The following is a 22228-nucleotide window of genomic DNA, read 5'->3' as shown; positions in this document are numbered from 1 at the left end:
AAGTGGCATTGCATGCAAAGTTGGATTTTACTTTATACTTTTCTTGAGGTCTATCACTTTGCTTGTGACTTACCTATTTGAAATTATAATTCAAAATGTAATTTAAATATTTACCATATTCTTTCTGTAAGGCTTACAATGTGAGTAGAACATTGGAGAAAGATGGATGTATCTGACTAGAGGTGGAGGCTTGGTTATCTCATGCATATATGCGAAGTATAAAGTGAGCGCCAACCAGTAAAGCTTTGGCCAGTATTACTATAGTTTCATAAAAATTGCCAGAATGATTCTGCTTTATACTGGTTAAGGATCTTGGACAAAGTGAATTTAAGATGAGTTTATGCTGGGCTTAAATGACTAATAAGCACATTCAGGAGAAACAAGGAAAACATAAATATTTCACACCAGTTTTGCACTGACACTGCTGACAAATGGAAAGGATTTTTGTGGGGATGATACTTTGTTTGGGGGGATTTTGTATTGCAACTTCAGAAGGAACAGGAGGTATCACTGTTTCTCATTAACTGTTACAGCTAAGCTGAGCCAGCAGCTGACTGTCTTAGTGACCAGTCACCTGGAGAAGCACAGCCACTTTTTCCAAAAGAGGCTGAAGTTTCTTACCCCTATCTTATGCTTGCAGAGATTGACGGACTATCTATAATTGTAATGAAAAGTGATGAATAATATACCAGGGAGAAGACAAAATGCAGGAAGGACTGCTTTCATCTGAAGACATTGACCATTTGCACTGTTTGGCATGTAAGACCGCTTACATGGGTGAGGTGGTAGGGCATGGCATGTTCAGAATAACGTGCCGTGGGCTGAACCCACTGCTGCCAGAGCAAATCGCCTACGTTGAAGGAAATCCTCAACTAAACATGCTGTTCTCACCTGCAGTCCAAGTTATTCATTAAGAAGCTGGACTGGCTTTTTGTCAGAGGTGCAGAAATACCTGTAATAAGGGGGGAGGTCTGGCGGTGCTTGGGGTCCATGGAAAATAGGGTCCCAGTCCTAAGAAAGGCTGCTGGAAGAGGGGAGCAGACTCGGAAATACTGGCAAAGATGAGTCTCTTCCAAAGGTGGATTTGGTAGGTTTAGGTGCTGCAGTGAGTACAAGATATGCAAGCAGGTAAGGACCTCATGCATCCTCCATTCATGTGCATGGGAAGGAGATGCCGAAGGGGGTCTGTGACTGCAGTGAATCAGTCACCCTTCCTTCACTGCAGACTGGCAGCTGAACCTCTGTGGGGACATGAGTGTTAGTCTACTTGGGCTGAAGAGGAAAGTGAAGTCACATTCCTTGTTTGATTGGTGAGATCATTTATTGGGTATGATCAATGCAGTAGAGAATAACTTGGAAGTTTTCTTTGCCCCATCTGGTAGGAATAAATAAAGATATTTGGCTTTCAATACTGTATTGGTCAGGATCATCACAGCCACTTCAGAGGGAGGGCAAACCAATTAGAATTATTGTTATGAGCCTGCTGTACCTTGGCCATTGGTAGATGGGTCATGCCATACTACTCCTTGCTTGTTTACTGACCTCCTCAGCAACTCACGTTGGTTAGTTAATTAGTTTCAGTTAAATTACTTTCACATATGGATAATTTTCTTTTTACCATCACCCAGTACCCCATTTCATTAAATCAAGCATGTAGTCAATTACCTTCCTGACCAAAAAAAAAAAAAAAAAGAAAAAAAGAAAAAGAAGAGTCATTCATGTGGTTTTCCCATCATTTATAAATTACCTTGGAAAGCAACAGAGGTGGCCCTTAATTTGCTCCTGAGGTATGGCTAGTCAGTGCATGTAAGGCAAAAGTGATACTGCATCCTTAAAAAGGCTTGAATAAGGTTTCTTTAACTATTGAGCCTAACTCTGAGATCTCCCCTGCTGTGAGCCATAAGTTGCTCGTAGGCTTGTTCTAGAGAGTAATAAGTATTGTTGTTTAGCAATTGTGTTGTTGAAATTCAGCTCCACTATGTCTGACAGTATTTATCTAAAATACTTTCCCTGGTGCGTGCTCAAGTTCCAGTAAACCGTGTCTTATTGTGCGACCTTTTCATTTTCCAGTGAAAAGGGATCAGCTCGTCAGATAAAAGCTACAAGCTGGAGTACAGGGAAAATGCGTGCTCAGAAAATCTGAGCATGATTGAAAACAAGATGTGTTAAATCAATGCAGTTTATCGCCTGCCTATTCCTGGCAATTGCTGTTCTAAGCTCATTCTGAGCACACACTGGATGATAAAAGTATAGTGTCACAGTGCTCACTGGGGTGTGAGGGCAGGGAAACGTGTTTATCAGACAGGATGGTATGATTTTATGTTTTTTTTAACCCTTGATAACAGTTGTTGTCAAATTTTTTGCAAAAATACCCCTGAAAAGTTATAGAAGCAGGTGACGTAGATGCTGCTCAAATCAGAAACTACTGAGAGCGCTTAAATTATCCATTTCTATTTAAGTGTTATAAAGTAGTGAACAACAAACCCAACTGTTTTACTTTTAAACAATTTGCTGCCCCATGCCCCATCAAGAATATATCCAAAATGGTCCTGTTGCTTTCAAGTGAGTAGCCCTGTCGCAATGTCATGTGGAAAAATCAAAGCTAATGTCTAGAAATAAAGATGTTTGAAAACTATTGTTTTCTCAAGGGATTTAAGCTTAGGTATGGGAAGAGATTGATGACTTAAATTAAACCTCACAGGAGGCCAGTGTCTTCCAAGAACATCACACCTATAATGCTCATTACAGCTAGACACAGTTCATCTCATTTTTATGATGCAGCTCTACTTGTATTTCTCCGTGAATCTCATTTGCAGAGATTTTGGATGTGATAGCTGGTGTTTTTCCAATTTTCTCTCTTGAAGACTCTTTTTGCTCTGACCATAGTGCACTTGCACATCAGTAGTCTCCAGTTTTGAAAAACAGCCAAATTGAGGCTAAGATACTTTCTGATAGGAATGGCTTTGGCATTCAGACAGGATACTGAGGTTTTCATTTATGCCCATGGTAGCAGGCTTTTTTTAAATAAAGTGAAAAGAAGATGAGAAACAGCAGGTTAAAACTGTGAGCAAGAAAGGGGTTATTCAAAAGCAAATGTTTCTGTATACCAACATGTTACAACAATGGTTTTCAATGCTTTCTACCCCAAAGGAGTTTGCGAAGGGTGACAAAAAGAAACTATGTCATACAAAATTATGGCTATGAAAATTTTAAAGGTGTCTGCACCTGCAATGTAGGATTTAAGATGCCCATGCAAAGGAAAAATGTAGAAAATCTGCATAGGAAAAAAAGAAAGAAAAGGTTACATGAGGTGACATTTAGCATTTCCTACACTCTGTATGATACATCTCTGCATCTGTTTCTGAACCAATGGTTTAAAAATGTCTGCAGCATCTTTATATTTTTAAAACCCAAATACAGATCTAACCTTAGGCACCCATTATGTTCAGATCTGGCTTGTATGCATTTTTTGTGCTTGTGTGTATGTGTACGCGTGTATTTCAATGAAGGGGTAACCCACTGAGAGCTAGCCATTTTCAGTAAATTTTTTGCTGCATGCTCATGTGCATTATCAGAATGTGTCTGACAGAAAGGAAAATATTCACATCTAAATGCTATTCTTTCCTTTTTTTTATAATGACAGCCAAAGATGCACCAATTAACCTAGATGACTAGATGAAGTAACCATGCATTAATTTCCTTCTGTCCCTCTGTACATATATCCCCAGTGAATTCTACCAACCTGCTCTGAAATTGCTATGTGTAAATTCCAGTGCCTGAAACTGGACTCGATTTCAGACTCCCTTAAGGCCAAATCTTCTCTATTAGTCAAGAGGTCAGTGCAGTCAGAGGAGGAAGAAACTCTGAAGCTCACAAATTGTTTGACTTCTTTTTTTCTCAAGCTAGATTGCAGGTTGCTATGAGTGAGCATGCAAAGTCAATGTATTTTGAGAAACCAGTGCATGATTCTTGTTAGACAGGCCTGGTAATTTCATTCTGTAACTTTCATAAAAAATTTGGCTCAAGAAATGCATTCCTTGCATCTTCAGCACACTGCTGGCTGCAGAGACTGATCTAGGTGGGATGGAAATAACTCCTCTGGTTCTTATTTGCTGGGTAAAAATTGTTACCAGGAAGAGAATATCACGCCTGTCACTTGTAACAGCACTGGTGAATACAGTGGAGCTGCCTCAAACACTGGCCTATTGCATCTTTAGTTCAAGTAAAGTGCAGTCAGTAGGGAGACTCAAGAGATCTAGCACTAGATTTATCATTTGTCTCAGCTCTGCATTTTTCTTATTGCTTGGCACATGGTGGTGTCTGTTTGGCCATTACACAGCAATAAAACATAGGCATTCTATTTTGGGTATGTCTATCTCTTTCTAATTACAAAACATGACATCATGTCACAGTTTGATTTCAAAAATGGAAAGTCAATGCAGAGGAGTATATCTAAGTAAGGAGTGCTGAGACCAGAAAAGAAAGGAAATTCTGAGTTAGCACTGGAAGGGCCTTTCTAGTTCAAACCTTTCTTGCAGGCTCTTGCTGTTCTACCCACTTCCGTTTTCCACTGCCTGTGGGAATAAACACTCCAGGGAAAGTCAGTGGAAAGGAAACTTTATAAAAAGCAAGCCAAATTCACAACAACAACAACAACAAATAGCTCAAATGCTTGCATGTTTTCACTTAACGGCCTTTAATTAGCAAAGAAATAGTCTTTGCAGGGAGATTTGCAAAACAGACTTTTTTTCATTTGATGATGAGGTTTTGAAGTGCTTTGGGTTGTTTTGGTTTTTTCCTGTCTTTGTAGAGCAGTCATAAAGAGGCCACTATATATAAAAGTTGTTGGGTAGGGTTTGCTTACAGAATGCCATTTCAAGATGTTGCTTTGTAATATTGTACAGTGTTAGTGTTGCTGTACTACAGGGCCTTAGCAAGGCATTTTGGAACTTGGAGTTTGATATTAATATGGTCTGTCTTGTCCTCTTCCTATCTCCCAGAGTCAAGGTTTTATTTTGTTAGGGTCAGGGGCTTCTAACAGAAATCATCCAGTGCTTAGAAGCTGCAGACTTTTAGCAAAGGGTTAAATACCCTGGATCAGCTTGGTGGCAGCATCTTGCCTCTGGAAGAGGCTGGAGCTCCTGCTTTCCACCACCTCAAAGAGCCCAGGCTTTGTAAGTAAAAGTGGGGGTTTGGAAGCCACAACCTTTTGTGTGACTACTGTCAGTTGTTGCTGCTTCTACCCCATGCTGCCATTTCTCAGCAGAAATACAGAATAAAAAGGAAAGGAGCTCCTTATATAGAGGTAGGCATCTAGGGGTAGGTAGGGGCCAAATGTCCACAAGAAGTACTTAGGTGTAAAATGCCTCTGAAGATGCTAAGGTTGAGAGGCACCCATTGAAAATTCTACCTTCCTAGCTGCCCTTGATTTTATTTAAAATATTGATTTTCTGTGCCTTTAGATGTTCTCTCCTGGTTTAATCTGGGCACGGACAGACATGTTAAATGTGTTCCTGGACTGGTGTGCATTGCTGTGACAGTCCTGCAGCATTTTTCAAGGATCTCTTCATACTCTTCTGTGGCTATGAGGTATTGAGACGTGTGTGTCTTTGCCACAGCGCCAACTGCTGTTTATGTTTTGATGAAGTTTTATCTTCATCAAAAATCAAAATAACTGCATTGTAAACCCTAAAGCCCCATCTCATTGACATTATAGTTCAGAACTTGCCACTAGGCATTTAAATTTTTTTTGTAGAATCAACTTTAAAGAAAAAAGGATTTATGAAGTGATAGAGTCTAAAGAATCTTCTTCTATTCCACTCTTGCAGTCAGGACCTCCTGGACATAATCTGAAGCCATTATAGCTCTGCACTTCTGCGGGTCATTCTTACCTTCTTCAAACTCTCCCACCAATGCCTCTGCTTTCCAAAAAACCCAGTGACTCTCTGGTGCACCAGAGGAGCAAGCACTGTGTGACATTTAATTTCCATGTGCAGCCTTTCCTTGGGTGTTTCACTTAAAACAATCAAGACCAGCTTTCTCATCTGAGATAGGGACGGTCAGACCTGTGGACCTGAAGCCAATTTGTTTGTAGCCTTCAGCCTTTTTTTGTTTTTGTTATTTGAGCCCTTAGAGTCCCTTCCCTCTCCTTGCAGTCTTTTCCACTGGAAAAGCATATGGGAAGTTCATAGGTCTAAGTGCTGCTCTCTCATTGGTTTTAGGTCAAACAGAATGAAAAAGAAACAAGGGCTGAAAAATAAAAAGGAATAAATGAAACCATGAATGCATGAGAAACAAATTAACTGAATATGTTTTACATTCAGAAATATTTCCATAATGCTTCTATGTAGTGTGTGTTTATTTTTCTTTGAACAATAACGTTACAATGTGTCTAATTCAATTACTCTCTGCATTTATTGAATGAGTTTTCCTTGGTGAAGAGTTCTCCTACACTACCCCAAGCTACAAATTCCATACGATATTTGAACAGGTCCTTTTAATTGCTGATATTAAGTGTCGATCATTCTGCTGTAAATTGGCAGCATGGTCAGAGAAACAAATTCCTCTCTCAGATACATCAGACAGTCATTCAATTAACAACCAAAGCTTTATTGACACAGTAGGAATTCATTATGTGAAATATTAAAAAAAGCCCTCCATGACCAGTTAAAAAAAAAAAAACTTTTAAACATGGTGGATTATCTGCATGCAGTTATTAAAATTATTCATGCAGAATTTGAAATTATGGTTATGGCTGAAATATTTTGCTCAGAGGCATAACCGGCATTTCTGTTGAAAAATAAGTTGGACTTTGAAAAGATGAATATGGTGTACTCATCCTTATTTCCATAGACTTTGTGCATTTTCTTGATTAAAAGCCTTAGATTTTATAAGTTATGGCTTTAGACTTGCTGCATAAAGAGCTTCATGGCTTATTCTGTTAGAGTCTAATTTGAAAGAAAGTTCTTCCTCAAGGGTTTAAGAAGTAATTCATAAAATGGTAAGAATAATAAATATTGTGCTTTAACTCATACACTGGGGTAGATAGACAGATTTTGTACACCTGGGTGTAATTTTAGTTAATTCACACAAGAGACAGGCTGCAAGTTTATTGTTTGGAAGGAGAAAAATGGCTTAAATCTTGTATTTGCAAAAATGATTATATTAGCTTAAATGAAAATGCTACTCTATTAATGGCTTCAATAAGCTTTGCATTTGGAAAAGTATTTTAATATAAAGTTACCTGAAGTTTACTGCAACTTAAAATATGTAAGTGAGGGAAAAGTACTTACTTTGATTTATATGTCTTTTGGAAGTGTAATTATTGGCTTTTTACTCACCTATGTAAAACAATGTACTTTTGTAAATGGATTTCTGGCCACTTTACTCCTTTTTTTTTCTACATAAAGAGTAAGCACTGTCAATCAAAGAATTTTAAGGTTTATTTCCTCTTTAGAAATGATTGATAGCCTTTTAGATTTACAAGTTGACAAGTTAAAGGGTTCTATTGGTATAATTATGTACTAAATTCACAGTCTTTCAATTTAAATGTCCTTTTAAAACCGCAAGATTATCATACCTGTATTTTGAAAAGTGGGCCAGTCAGTTTGGGTTGGTATACAAATTGCTTCCATTAGCCTTGGGACCTATTTGAATTCAGTACGGTTTTTTAAAGTTGGTAGTACTTTCAATAGTACTTTTAAAATTTAGGGTAATGGGATTGCATTTTAAGTACAGTATTTGTTAACTTGTTTCTAATGTATGGATGTCAAGAACACAAACAGAGAGTTTCTCATTGATTCTTTTTTTTCTAATCATGGAAAAAAAAGAATCCAACCCCATTCTTTGAATTAGAGCAATGGGAAATGTGTTACTTTGAATGGGCTTCAAAGGCAGAGACCAGGCTCCTGTGTACTCAGGGCAAAGGCAGAACATTGCCTTAGCTGCCACAAATGGTGGCCTGAGCTCTGTCTCTTCCACAGTGCTTGGAATCAGAATATCACCTTTTCCTTGGAGTTTTTTCAGCTACTGACAGAGGAACTAGTGTGGCCTTAACACTGAAGGTGGGGTTAAATATTTAAATAGGGCTTCTTCGTTAAGATATGTGTAATTACATTTGACATGGATTATAAATGTACTGAGGAATGGAGGGCTGATCTCATCCAATCTGTGGTTAGATGTTCAGGCAGTTAAATTTTTTTTTCTTATTTATTTTAATTAATATTGAAAGGGTTGAACAGTTAAAGACTGAGTGATATTTGACAACTACAGTTTAGGACCCAATCCTGCAAATTGCTGTGTGCAGCCTCTCCCCACCACTGAAGTAAAGCTGATGCTGTTTGAAGCAGAAAGTTTTCAGTATTTCTCAGAGAATGCTTGATGCCTGGTGAGATTGTACCATAAAATTAACATCTTTTTTTGGTCATTTAGTTCACAAAATACTCCCAGGAAATACTCTGTGGATTTCAAATGTGTTGAATGTGTGGGAAGATATGAGAAAATGACTGCTATCTCTGGGGGGATTTCAGAACTGGCCTCCATTTATAATATTGCAGAATTTAGTAACTACCTTCCCAAAGGATGTAAAGGGAAAATGGCCATAAACTAGGCTAAATTAGAGAAGAAACACTTTTGACAGAACCACACTAAAATCGTCTAACTTATTTGCAAAAGAAATGTAAATTAGAACTGTAGTGGGTGTTTTTTTTAATCTTTCCAAAGTAATGCTATTTTTTATAATAAATATAAATAGCAGTAAATTAATTTATTGTAAAATTTGAAGAAGGTCTAAACTACATGGGTCCACAATAAGAAGCCATGTAAGGAAACTGAAAAGGTAATGAAACTGGGGGTTTATAAACCCAGATACTCTAATGTTTTCTGCAAAACTACACAACAGAGTGGACAACATGTAGCTAAGGTGTAAAAAGAAAAATATGGAAAAAGCCAAATCATCCCCAAAACAAGGGCACAAGATGGGGAAAAGCGTTATTCTCACTTTTTCCATACAATTACCTGAATATAAATAAAAGCTCAAATTCAGATATTCCTAATAAAAGGAAATGCATGTGGAAAACTGAGGAGGCTAGAGGGGTGCAATTAAAAACTTCTGATAATAACCCAGAAACTAAAGTAAAATCCAGAAAGGTTTCTAGTCTTGTGTTACCATAACCCTAACATTTCAGGATATGCTCAGAAGATTCCTTTCTGATATCAAAGAAATGTCGAGATTCTGCTGGGCTGTCTCTGCCTCTCCAGCCGGTCCCTCAGCCACACACCTCTGTCTCACTGCTGTTGGCTAGATGTGCATTCCCCAACACAGTCTTCTGCCCCAACTTGCAGTAGCATCACTGAGCCTGCTTTCAGAGCTGAGACGTACTGAAGGTCCTGGAGGATGTAAAAATCTGACTCTTTGGTTGCCAGTGGGACCATCTGCTATAGAAATGTGATTTGGAAATAATAATTTAAATAGAACAGTTTTGTTAAAAAGTGGACTGTTCTGTGAGTTTATGGAACAAAAATTAATTTAAAACAAGACAGGGATTAGATATTGCTTTAATGATAACAACGTGGTCTGGCTAAAAATCTTTAATGTTAGGACTGGGAAATTACATTCTTTTCACTTGAAAGATAAAAAATTGTGCCATGTTTATCAGACTGATGGAACTGTGTAACTTGCTTTGGGATAAGCATTGTTGAGCCACATAGGAGTGCATACACAAGTGAGGCTTGGAGATAGAGTTTGATGCTAAATCTCTGTGCACTAATCCGATGGCATCATTCTAGCCACATAATAAAATTCATCATAAAGCCATCATAAAAGTGCAAGATATATTAATAATTTAGAAGTTAGAGTTTGTGTAAGAATTTGGGTTGGGTTTTTTTTGCTATGAATAAATTAAGACAAAATAACAGAAACTTTAAAATGACCCTAAAAAACAAACCCTCCCACAAAAAAAAGGTGAATATATAAAAATCCATACTTGATTTTTTTAATTATTTTGTACTTAATTAAAAAAATTGCAAACAAATTGCTGTGGAAAATTTCATCATCTTTATTGGCATGGGAGAGTCAAGATGCGCTGTTGTTTGGAGATGCTTGAGAATGCTTGACTGTTGTTCCAGTTCACCAAAGCACTTAGGAAATTTTAAGCACATGTTGAATTCTCACTACCATCTGAGCTTTAAAGTGATCATATGACTGGAAATATAGCTAGAAGGTCATTCAATGCAGTCCCCTGTAATTATAGGCAATCATATAGAAAACATAATATGCTCAAATTTGCTTTGCTGAAAGCAAATGGGTTTAAGTATGTGCTTACAGATAAGCATGTGCTTAAAGGCTTGGCACAATCAGAGGCTTGATTAATTCAGGCAGACCAGCATTTTCGTGAAGATTAAAGTGTTCCACTTCCATCATTTCTCCCTTCTATTTTATTGGACAAGGACTGTGGAAAGATGAAATAAAAACATTTTTTTTCCAATTCATTAAGACTTTGGATCAGTTTAGTGCTGATCGGAGCCTGAGACGGGCTGCTGAAATCAGTGTTGATGAGTAAATAATAAAGCCTCTGCCAAGACAAATGCCTGTAGTTCACAACAATACTATATGTGATCATTGCACATGGAGCATATTAAACATATAATAGACTCTGGAACAATAAGAGTCCCTAATAGTTGCTTCTCTTTTCTTGCAATCACAAAGGACCTTCTTCATAGCATGAAAGCAGGGAAAAACTCAACATGAAACATGGGGTGTATTTATCAAATTAATTTAATCATGGCTTTCAGAGATAATAATTGCTTCCTATTTGGAAGAAGTATATAACATCCCCAAATTTTCCTGCAAACTTGTTTTAGGAATTTAAGTGGGAAGGTTTGCACTGCTGTTTGAACCAAAGCCTCAGAACCAACCTCAGTGTTTGAACCAAGACTTCATAGTCAGTGCTGATTTCAGTAAAAGGGGATTTTGCTGTGATCCTTCCGTAGTCTTGCAGTGCATTGCCAATTGTTACAGTGCAACAGAGCCTGGTTGCTATGTGTTTGTCACATCATGATGATGTTTATTGTTGTTTCAGCTCTGAATGAACCCACCATTGACTATGGTTTCCAAAGGTTACAGAAGGTTATACCCCGGCACCCCGGTGACCCCGAACGCTTGCCAAAGGTCAGCACAAAGTTTATTGTTTTATCAAATATGGTAAAGCTGGTTACTACATGTTTTTGTCTGAAAATGCAAGACTGTAAATATAATGCTCCTGTTTTGGTACCCAACCCAGATAAGTTGAAACAGAGGCATGACCAGTAAAGCCCAATCAGCAAGTTTCATTGAAGGCTTATGAGGCTTCTGTAAATTTCTGAATCACAGCTAAATCAAACAGCTCTTGCCTTTCCTAAAAGCAACCCTTACTCTGTGTTTTGAAACACTTAACAAAGAACACATATTTGCTTGATAGTTTGGAACCTGAGCAGCTTATACATAGGAGAATGATGTTTCTTCTTGGTATCACAGTAGTACTTGCCAGTATGATTTTGAGAACTTCACTGTTGGTAAAATCAAGTTATTTGGATCTTCAGGGAATGTGTGTCCACTGTTGCTGCACCATATATTAGTTTAGGATAATAATTATTATATACTGCTTTATTTCAGGATTGCTGAAATGATTAAAGCAATGTATAATAAAGTGATTTGATGTTTGTTCCCATCAAAACTAGTGTGAGAGTTTTTGTTGATTTCTGTCGAATAAAAGCTGAGGAAGAAAGAGAATAATTCGCATAGGCTTCCAGAACTTCTGCCTTGTACTGTGAAAACACTGTCTGGGTCTTCATTTGTATCTGTTCTTGCTCCATTGCTGTACTGTACCTTTTCTGGTGAGATATTTTGGTGAGTTTTGTGGTATACCAGGGAAAGAGGTGGAGTGTTTGAAAAAGTGTTGGTCTTTGCCACAGGAACACTGAGCAATACTGGGCATGGGTTGCAGCCACTGTATGTGACAAAGTGCCTCCATGTGTTCTTTTGTTATCTTTTTACTTGCTCTAGCATCATGGGTGTTACTGAGTGAGTTGAGGAGTCAAATTGGCCAAGTGTGTGTATTTGGAGAACACTGCCTTTGACTTACGGAAAGAAAAATGTGAATTTGCAGACCTGAGGCATAGAACAACTTGGGCTTTAATGTCCTAGGCTAGATCCCTCAAATAATACATGCCTTTGTGACTGGGTAAATCTTGTGACCTTTTTTCCGTAGCTGTCAGTAGGTTTCCATCAGGGATTGCTGTGGGCTTTGATTAGTTAAATTTCTAGTGTTTCAAAGGTGATAAGTCACAAACACTGTAACTTAAGTTGGTTTATTTCTTGACAGAAATAAGATTCAGTATGCGACTTTAATACAGGCGTGTTAAGTCTTTTGTCTTTGCTGAGGAAGGCTGTAGACTGGTTTTGGGGTAGATGATGTGTTGTCCTTCTCTCTTACCACCAGAGAAACATGGTGTCCTGGAGAGTTACATTTTACATTGGCTCTGTTCACCCTCTACAAGCTGTCCCTTTCTCTGACTTTTGGGCAGATTTGCAGCAGGACACAGCTTTCATAGGTTGTCAAATTTCCCTCCAGAGGTGCAACCCTTTCCAAAGAAAGAGAGCATCCTTCTGTAGAGGCTCTTTCATCTGCACTGTGCATCTGCTGCCAAATGCGCACGTGGAGAAAACCTGTTTCTCAGAAAATAAAAGACCAGCCTTCACTATGCACCAGGCATTTGCAACGCCCAAAGGAAATGTTGCAAATCTTCCCTGAACCCAGTGTCTCAGGTTATGTTTGCAGAGGTATGATGTGATGGCCTTAAAAAAAGTTACTGTTTAAGAACTGAGCAAACTCAGTAAAGAAACTAGCGTCACTATGCATGGTTAGAGGGAAACAGGACAAAGAGGACCTTTTTCTGTTTGTCTTTGGGTAATTCTTTCTATACAAGCTTGAAGGTTGGTCCTCAAGTTCAAGACTCATTAATATGCCATGCACAGAGACTGAATGCAGCAGGGGTTGGCACATGTCGACTTCTGTATTTGAGGCACTGATGGTTCAATTCCCAGCATCGCTTGCTGGCTCCAGGATCATAATCAAGGACGCAGTGAGCCTCTGTGCTGGGTGAGCACTGCACAGCGTTCTTCCCCATGTCATTAAACCAGGAAGGGCTTTGGCAGTATTCCACTATAGACAATTCTCAGTGGCTACTTAGAAGAGAGTTGGAAGCCATATGGCTTCCACAGTGGAACCATGGGCAGAGAGGGCAAATGTACGAGAGAGACAGAGAGCAAGACAGCAGAGAGGAGAGCAGTATACCCTTTCCTCCATTTTCCTGTTGTCTTGGCAGTGCATCATCACTTTCTGTTCGTTAAAAAGCTTGTACTTATAGATTAAATAAGTAAAACAAATCACATTTTTATAATTGCTGCTAGGCTTTGTGGCCATTATTCCATTGAAACATTACTGATGAATTAAAGATCTTTCAAGAAACTGAAATCATTGCAATTTTTGTCTTCATAAGGGCATGCAAGTCCTTCTAAAGGAACAGCAAGAGCATTCTGCTGTGTGACTTATCCCTGCAGTCAAGGAGAATTGTTGAGGTTATCAAGTGAGACATTAACAGCCATACCTATGTCAATAGGCTTTTCTAAAACTATTGAGGCTAAGTTTGATCTCCACCAATTTAGAACCAGAATTTTCAGAAGTGTTCACTGCTCATGCATGGCATGATTACTTCTTTTTTTTTTTTTTCATTTTTTTTAAATGTTCCACCCAGCTGCTGGAAATAGGGGGAAAAAACCCAAAAACCCACCAGATTTTTATTTTTTAATTCTGTCTCCCAGTGCTTCAATAGCCAAATTCCACTGGAGAATGTCCTCCCGTAGGAGGAATAAGGAGAACAGGAGCACCTGGGAGCTAGGGTCTTTGGACTGCTAGACTGAGTCGATGTAGAGATGTGTTTAAAGCAGAAAGGCAATATATAGTATCTGGAGAAAAAAGAGTGGGAGCTGATGTTGACAGCTGGGCCATTGAACCAGCCACGGGGCGGAGTCCTGCTCACTTCTTGCACAGAGCAGGTCAGGGAAAGCAGCCAGTGGGGTTGTCACTAGCAGATGTGCGTGTCTGTACCTACACACACACACACAAACACATGCACTGAGAGACAGGGAGCACATAGGTGGTGGGATTAGCACCCAAATCCTGGAGTGAGATCAAGTACCAGGAGTGTGCTGGGCAGTATAGTCTTTCCTTTTTAATAGAAAAAGGAGACAGATCAGAGGAAACGAGAGATCTCTGGGGAGAAGTGAAAAGAAATACCATGATGCTATGTTAAGAAATCATATCGTTGTCCTTAGGAGCAGTCTGTAGAAAGCCTGCCTGTGGAGCTGGAGAATAAGCCTATGCGGATGTGTGCAATTTGCCTGTCTCATATGTTTGCATATGTACACACAAATACACACATGTTGTTGGTTCTTGCATACATAACTGCAGTGAAAATCACTGACGAGTTCATATGACTACAACATGTTGAGTGTGTCGAGGTTCATTCATGTACCCTACAGTTCTTGAAATAAATCCTTAACAGATATGTTGCAGTGGTGCAATTTTGTTAAAACTCCACAGCTATAGCTGTAAAACAATTTCAACTGTGAGCTAGATTTGAAACACACCCATCCTAAATGATTTAATAACAACAATTCCTCTTTATATGCAATTTCCTAGAATTTATTTGCCATTTTCACCCCTCTTGCAACTCATCACTTGTATTTAGATTAAGCACAAGATTATTCACTCTGTATTTGAGATGCAAGTCACTGCATGGACCCCCTCCATGATCTGACGCCCTCTCTCTCTCCCAGTCTGTTGCATAAATGCTCTCCCTAGGAGACCCCTTATTGGTACTGAAAGGGACTTTTACTTCTGATTTCTCTTCATGTAGATGAAAGTGGAGCCTGACTGTCTATCATATAGGGACCTCCCTGCTGAGCAAAGAGCACATGTAACCGGATTAAACCATCCCTTCAGCTCCTTTTCTCTGGTCAGTTGCTAGACCCCCCTCAAGACATATCCCACCTCCTTGTTTAGGACACTAATAGAAGACAGGTGGTTATTAGGAACCAGTGGCTGGCAAAAGCAATTGTCTTTGCCCTTATGAAATCCAACAGATATGCCCTTTATCCATCGTGTCACAGGTATTGTTTACATTGCAAATAAAGGTTGTCTATAAATGTGGGTGGGTTGGCCCAGGCATGTTAGCAGAGGTTAAAATAGCAATGGAGACAAGGCAGCTCAGGTTTACTGCTTCAGACAGACCCAATGGAAATTCCAGAATGGATCTCTATCTGCTGACTCAAGATGCTGTATTTTAACATCAGTTAGTCATTTTCAGCTAAGAAACCACATATTTGGTTGGGTTTTGTTTTTTTTTTTTTTTCCTCCACCCAGTGTAGCAAGAGGGTTATTAGAAAATTATTTTACTAAGTGTGGTCAGGAAGGGGAGACATGAAGAAAAGCTGCTGGAGTTCATCTGTATAGCAAGGAGAGCAGGTGATGTGCTTGCTGCTTTCTACACTGTACTGTAAAATTTATAAGAATGTGAGTCCAGAGTTAAGGTTGGTACTGAATCCTTAACAGTTGGGGGCTTTAAATTTACTAACAATTGGGGCATTTAGTTGGTTGAGGGGCTTATTTGGTTTGTTTGGGGGGGTTGGTTTTCAGTTTATCCTATTGAAAATATTCAGGGAGTTTCAAAACTGTTGAGAAGAAGGCAACCAAGACGTTTAAGGCTGCCATGAAAGCGCATGTCAGAGGCATGTCTGGGAATATGCAGAGCCTGAAATGAGAGGGAGCTAAGAGACAGAGCCACACTGCTCGCTGAAGGGCAGAGCCACATACAAATGGCTGGCAAGGAGCCCTTTCCTTTCTGAAGGTCACCAGTGTGCATACACATTTCAGTGAGTTTTCTTTATAAGTGGGTCAGCATTTACTCAGCAAATGATTAGAGCAGATGGTGTAATTTAGAATCTATGACAAAACTTTTAATAGATCAGGGCTAACGTGATGACAAGGAGCTCTGTGCCGTTCTCCATTCCTGATTTCTGTTTTGCCTTGGGGTAAAAATCATGCCTGGGATTGGATTTTCTAGTCTGCACATTCCATCTGAGCAACTTGAACCACTTGTTTGAGCATCCTGCAAGAGGGATCCTCACATTTCTCTATTCCTGTGTTTTACTGTTTTTAAATACAACAGTTTACTGAGGGTGGCAGGAAGATACCGAACAGGTAAACATGGTCCCTTCGAGGAGCAGAGCTTTTGAAGGAAAAAGCCACAATTTGAAGAAAGTAACAAAGGCTGCATTTGTGTATTTTGCTCCATGGAGCTGAAAATATCTAGTAAATTGATCCCGTGGGAGTAATAAATACACATTACTTTATCTTGTACTTCATGTCCTATACCCCTGAGCCTTGATAGAACAACACCACTTAATAGACTTAAAAAAAGAGTAATTACAGTCATTGGTTGTGTGATATTTCAGCCCTTCCAGCCCTGCCTGACCTTCTAATTTAGCTCACCGTGTCTAACTAATGCATTTATATTCATCTTTTATGAAGCATGTGTAGTACAAAATTGACTTTGCAGCCTTTAGCAAGCTGTCTTACCAGGTTTAAGATCTGGTTAGTACAGCGTACTGTATAACATATGTACATTTACAGCAGAATCTTGCATGCATATGGTTCTGATCAACTGTTACTTTTTATCCTTTTTGAAATAAAATAAAAAATATTTATTCCATTTCATCCTCCCCTCCCCTTTTTAAAGCTTATATTCATTGCAGCATTATTTACAGCTAAACATGCAGGCAGAAAGATGCAAGCATTTTTAAAATGATTACCACTAATGTTTCTACTTGTCAGAAGTGCTTAAATTTTCCTGCACTTTGTCTAAAAACTTAGCACTTTTACCTTTTAAGAATTACAAATTTATAAGATCTTACCAAGCTGATTTACAAACACAGCTGACAGTTTATGATGAACGATGTTACAAAACGTACAATATGTTTCTCTGTCATTTCTATGCATGTATATATTAAGGAGAAGATTAAGGAGAGAACCCCCCTCTGAAAGAAACCCTTGAGTTAGAGAGCACACGCACAAATCTCTCTTGCATTTCCTCATAACTTCCTGCTCACTTCACTTATCCTGTAGAGCACAATTGTTCTCTGTGCATTTTCTCCCACCATATGGTATCCTCATTACCATACACTAAGGGTCCATATGGGGAACTTGTGAAGTGAACTGTATTCATTTTAACTGCCAGATGAGCAGCCTTTTGCTTTGCAAGCTTAGCTTAAGTCATCTGCTGTCTTTATGTTGTTATGGCAACACAGCACCAATAAAAAATTCTAATCTACTGTAAGTGTCTGGGATCACAGTATTTTAAATGCTTGCCGTAACTGTCCTCTGCGTGAAGATGCTGCTTCTTTTAGTGTGACAAAGGGTTATTGTCAACTCCAGTAGGTGGCAGTAAAGAAATTGTTTCTTTTATTTTAACCTTTTTAAAAAATAATTGTTTTCCCATTTCCCATCTCCCCCCACCTCAAAAAGCTGTAGAATTGCACACCATGTCACTCCTCTACCTTTCCTAGGATCTTTGGTGCCAAGGTTCGAATTGCAGGTGATACTTTTAAGTTGCAACTCCAATACTAAAGGTAGTAAAATATGAAACAGTGGTGGCAGCTCATGCACTTCACTGACGGAGATCAAGTACCACTTCACCGGGGTTCTGAAGCATCCATAGCCACATAGCTGATTCAGTTTTGGAGATGTTTTTTAGCTACATTTCCAAACTCCTGAATCAAACACAAAGCTAATTAAGAATATCTTATAGTAATGCAAGTCGGCAGCAGAATCCTTAAATATAAATCATTTTCACCTCCGCAGGCCACATGATATGTTGCGTTTCTGTCTCTCTGTCTGTATTGAAAGTGAACGTTTGTAGTCTCAGTTCATCAGTTCACATTAGCCTCATGCTGAATATTTAAACACAGAACAATTTGAACACACCATGAAGAGAGACAGTGACTGCACTTTCCCTTGGAACAGCAAGAGCTCATCTAATAATAATTTAGTAAATCAGCCATTTAGTGGCTCAGTTGTACACTGTATTGTGCCAAATAATATTCAGTTCAACTGTATGCTGGTGAAATTGAAATTCAGAATCTAGTCATGTGGCACTTTTTGCTCAATGGAGAGATGAAATGGAAAATCACCCTCCCAGTAGACTGTTTGAATGTAGTGATTTATCAAAAATATAGCAGAGTGACAATATAAACAGGATTTGGTTGCATGTGGTACAATCTATTCTAATTAGGCTTTTATTATTGTGGTTCCTTCTGCACAGATTATTTGATAATTCACATTTACATCTTCAGTTTATTTTATACATGGGCAGAGAGTAGATATGTGTAGTGTGTAGTTACAATCCTTTAAGGCCCAGTTCTGTGGGAAGTGTGGTGAGACCTTTATTGCCATATTTTGAGCCCTGGCTCAGAGGGACCACCTTTCCCTTAGGAGCAATGGGGAAATGCAGCTGCTGCCTTTCCTCCTCATGAAGTGCCATGTACGCTACTTCATAGCATAAAAACAATATCAGATTTATCTATTTTCCCTGTTTAAGGCTATCAGAATTTGTAGGCAATGGTAGTACTGTCTACTAGACTAACAGATATAACTGGCAGAATAAAACAGACAAGATATTGGGTGCCCATGCTTTGCTTTCCACGTGCTGACTGTACCTTTTCTTGCCTATATCAGTAGGTCTAATAAAAGATATTACCTCACCCTACAAAACTTGCCTTGGTTTTAACCATAGACCATTGTGACTTAAACCAAACGGCTATACTTTAAGGCTGTCTCTGATGAAGATGGGGGAGAGAGAATATTTTCCTAGGAAATGTGTTGTGAAGTTTAATTTGTTCCCATTAAAGTGGTGCTTTGAGATCTTTGAATGCAGGGAATTGCAGAAGTGAAGTAATGTCTGTAATCTCACCTACAGTTTCCATTTCTAGCCTAGTTTTAGGTGTTATGCAGGGGTTTACGTAGTGATGTAAAATGTGATTGCCATGTATTTCTCACAACACAGTCCATTCGAGTAGCAGAAAAAGCATCCTCCTAACCATCATGATGCTATTTAGCAGAGAGTGCTGGAAGCGCAATAGGTGCCTGTTGTCATAATTCTTCTAAGAAGTAGAGAGCTTCACAGTCTATACTCAACTGCTGACACTAGAAAACTCGAACATTTTGGTAAAATGAATCAAGCAGTAATGTTTCTTTTATGAGATCTCCTCACAGAAGGGAAGGTTTGGCACCATTTGGAGATCAGGCTCAGTGATCCATCATAGCAAAGTCAGCTGTCCTGGTGCGTCTCATAGGTCACTCGATCGAACCAGTGGCTCTTACAACTATATTATTGCTTATGGAACAGTAATTGAGGCACCATGGTTAAAAATTACCTGGTCTAATAGGCAGTGAACAATTTGCACTCAATACAATTATAAGCCAAATCATTCATTTCATAACACTTGGACTAATTTATTTCTTGACCTTTTAATATCCATAGCTCTTCAGTAGTATTAACTGCAACTCAGACAAAATCTCTTGTTCATTTTGCTTTCATTGATTTTTTTTTTTTCCATTGAGGCAATAACAGTTGAGTACAACCTTTTCTTTCTATTGTAAAAGTCAATCATGTAACTTATGTTGATATAACTCAATTGGACTGAAATGTCCTCTACGTACAACAGCATATAATGTCATGCTACTTGTATAAACACGGGTATGTGTTTTGAATTTATTTCAAAGAATGCTTTGGTATATATTTGTAACTATAGATGACAAACGATACGTTTGCTGAACGGAAAATGAAAACAAAAAACACGAGCATTTTTTAAAGCAGTGTCACATACATGTAGCACATTTTTTTTTGTTCATATATTACAGGAGATCTAAAATACAAAAATTTTGGAATTTAGCTCTGATAATTTTGTTCTTTAAGAAGACTTAACTATCTTTACTAATAATGCTATATTCATAATTTCATCTGGACATAGCATCTTGCCTCTTGAAATACTAGCATTGTACAGAATAGAGATGCTTAATTTTTCCGATGTGAGCTTCTGGCAAATAAAATGTGTCTAAAAGTATCTTTTTAATAAATTCAAAAGAAATAATATTTTGGTAATCTGAATTGTCTTTATTTTTTTTCCGCGTTAAACTAGGCTGAGAACTCAGAGTTTTTGATGACCAAAAAGTTACTGAAATATTTATGTACTTTGAAAAATCAGTGTCCGTATTGAAGCACTTCCATAAATAATGCTGGTGTAGTAACAATGATGATCTTTTCACTCACCACTGAAAAAGAAGCCCTAGATTATATAAAATGGTATGTCTGCTTTTACGTCATGGAGATGTACACAGAAAGATAATGTTATCTCTGTGAAATGCTGGATAAATTTAACTTCTTAAGTACATGTTATTCAACATTTATACTTGCTTTGGATCATTTCAGCCTAATTTTTAAGGCTTTAAATTTAAAATAATAGTATTAGTAACAAAAAATCTGAGAAGAAAGCTGATAATTTTGTACAATATATGCTAGCAGACACTTCATTGAAGTAGCTTTCTGAGCCAAAGTCTCTTTGTACAATAAAATATTGTAAGTCCTTTGAACACATAGTTATAAAATATAGTTGTTACACAGTTGACATTTTATGCTTCCCTAGAAATTACCACTTGGTATCTACACCTAATCTATGGTCTCCCTTTTAATTTCCATTGGGTCTGAAGTGGTCCTTCCTTGTAATGAGAATGCCCCTTTCAAAAGACTTCTTTTAATTACGCTGATGATAAAATGTAAGTGAAAGTAGTCATTTGTAGGGGTTATGACTGAGCAGTGTTTTAACTGTAATACTAAAACCTACCAACGTTATTCCAGTCTCTATTTCAACATTTTTATGCACTCACTTTTCACAGAACATAGTGGAATATCGTTGTAGGTCAGAATTTCAATGTGTCTTACTTTTTCTGTTTTCCTCCTGCTATTAAAAGTAACTTGAACTCTCAATTTCAAACTACTAACACTTCCTACCTACCTGAAGCATACAATCCAGAAAAGTGACATTTTCATGGATCTTAATGATATGCTGGAGTTTGGGGGGTTTGTTGTTGGGTTTGTTTGTTTTCTTTTTCTTTTTTGGGTTTTTTCTTGTTTTGCTTTTTTTTTTTTTCCTGTTCTGATTTGTTGGATTTTTTGCCCCTTCATTAAAAGAAAATGCAACGAGTCTTAAATTGTGTAAGTGAACACTTGTTTTATATAGAAAATAGCTAGTTTGGCACACTTAGATATTTACATGTGTAAATACATTAATAACGGCCAACTCTGAAAATTAAATGGACAAAATACATATGTACAATTTTCACTTTAATTGCTGGATAACTGCTGATTTAACTCAGCAGACATTCTTGCTTTGCAATATCAAGCATAATTATATATCTCTCTAGATTTAAATGCAGTCATGTGAATTATGCCACTCAATATATTCTAGATTTGACCTAATGGGAGAACAATTGAAAAGTAATATGACTTGATCTGTGTTTGGAAAGTCTTTGTGCATGCAAATGATAGAAAACAGGGATCAGCCAAGTAAAATGTTTTCCACTCTTACAAATATATAATTGGATATCTACCTTGTGCCACACACAAAATTGCAAGCCACATTTAATCTTTTTTTAATCCCGAATATGCCAGAGAATTTTTCTAATGGGCACGAAAATGTGATCCATGGAATAAAGCTTCTAGAATACCCTGTGCAGTCTCTTTGAACAGCGGTCTCAGAATTTAGTGTCTTTGTTCATTTTTCCAGACTCTTTTTAAGTTTACTTAAGTCCAGACCCTTCAAATAATTCAAAACATTATTCTTCTTCCATAAGGGGACTTTGACAATTTTCCAAAAACATATGGATATAAAATGGTCAGGAGAAGACTTTGAGTAATAACTTTTTTTTTTCTTGCAACTCTCATCTGCAGCTGTTTTCAAGAAATAGGAATGCTAACACTATGAAGAGCAGAGGAAGAACTATCAGAAAATCTTACATGTGCAAAACCTAAAAAAAACCCCAAACCCAAACCTAAAAGCTCATTAATCTCAATACTG

At 38.0% G+C, this 22228-nt stretch overlaps 1 protein-coding gene across 8 annotated transcripts in view; it reads left to right on the top strand.

Annotated features, from left to right (window-relative positions):
• The window catches only part of EBF1 (EBF transcription factor 1), a 276447-nt gene that overhangs the window by 235234 nt on the left and 18985 nt on the right, over positions 1-22228 (top strand). For all 8 annotated transcript variants that reach the window (XM_061360179.1, XM_061360178.1, XM_061360177.1 and 5 more), the window contains exon 11: positions 11079-11167. In XM_061360179.1, coding sequence (XP_061216163.1) covers positions 11079-11167 — 89 coding nt within the window. The remainder of the gene's footprint in view (positions 1-11078; positions 11168-22228) is intronic.

The sequence above is a fragment of the Neopsephotus bourkii genome, unplaced genomic scaffold, assembly GCF_033783945.1.
Source record: "Neopsephotus bourkii isolate Nb327-2 ecotype Australia unplaced genomic scaffold, CSIRO-AGI_Nbou_v1 NB_1016, whole genome shotgun sequence".
Lineage (NCBI taxonomy): Eukaryota > Metazoa > Chordata > Aves > Psittaciformes > Psittacidae > Neopsephotus > Neopsephotus bourkii.
The sequence above is the reverse complement of the archived record's forward strand: the minus strand, read 5'-3'. Positions and strand labels throughout refer to the sequence as shown.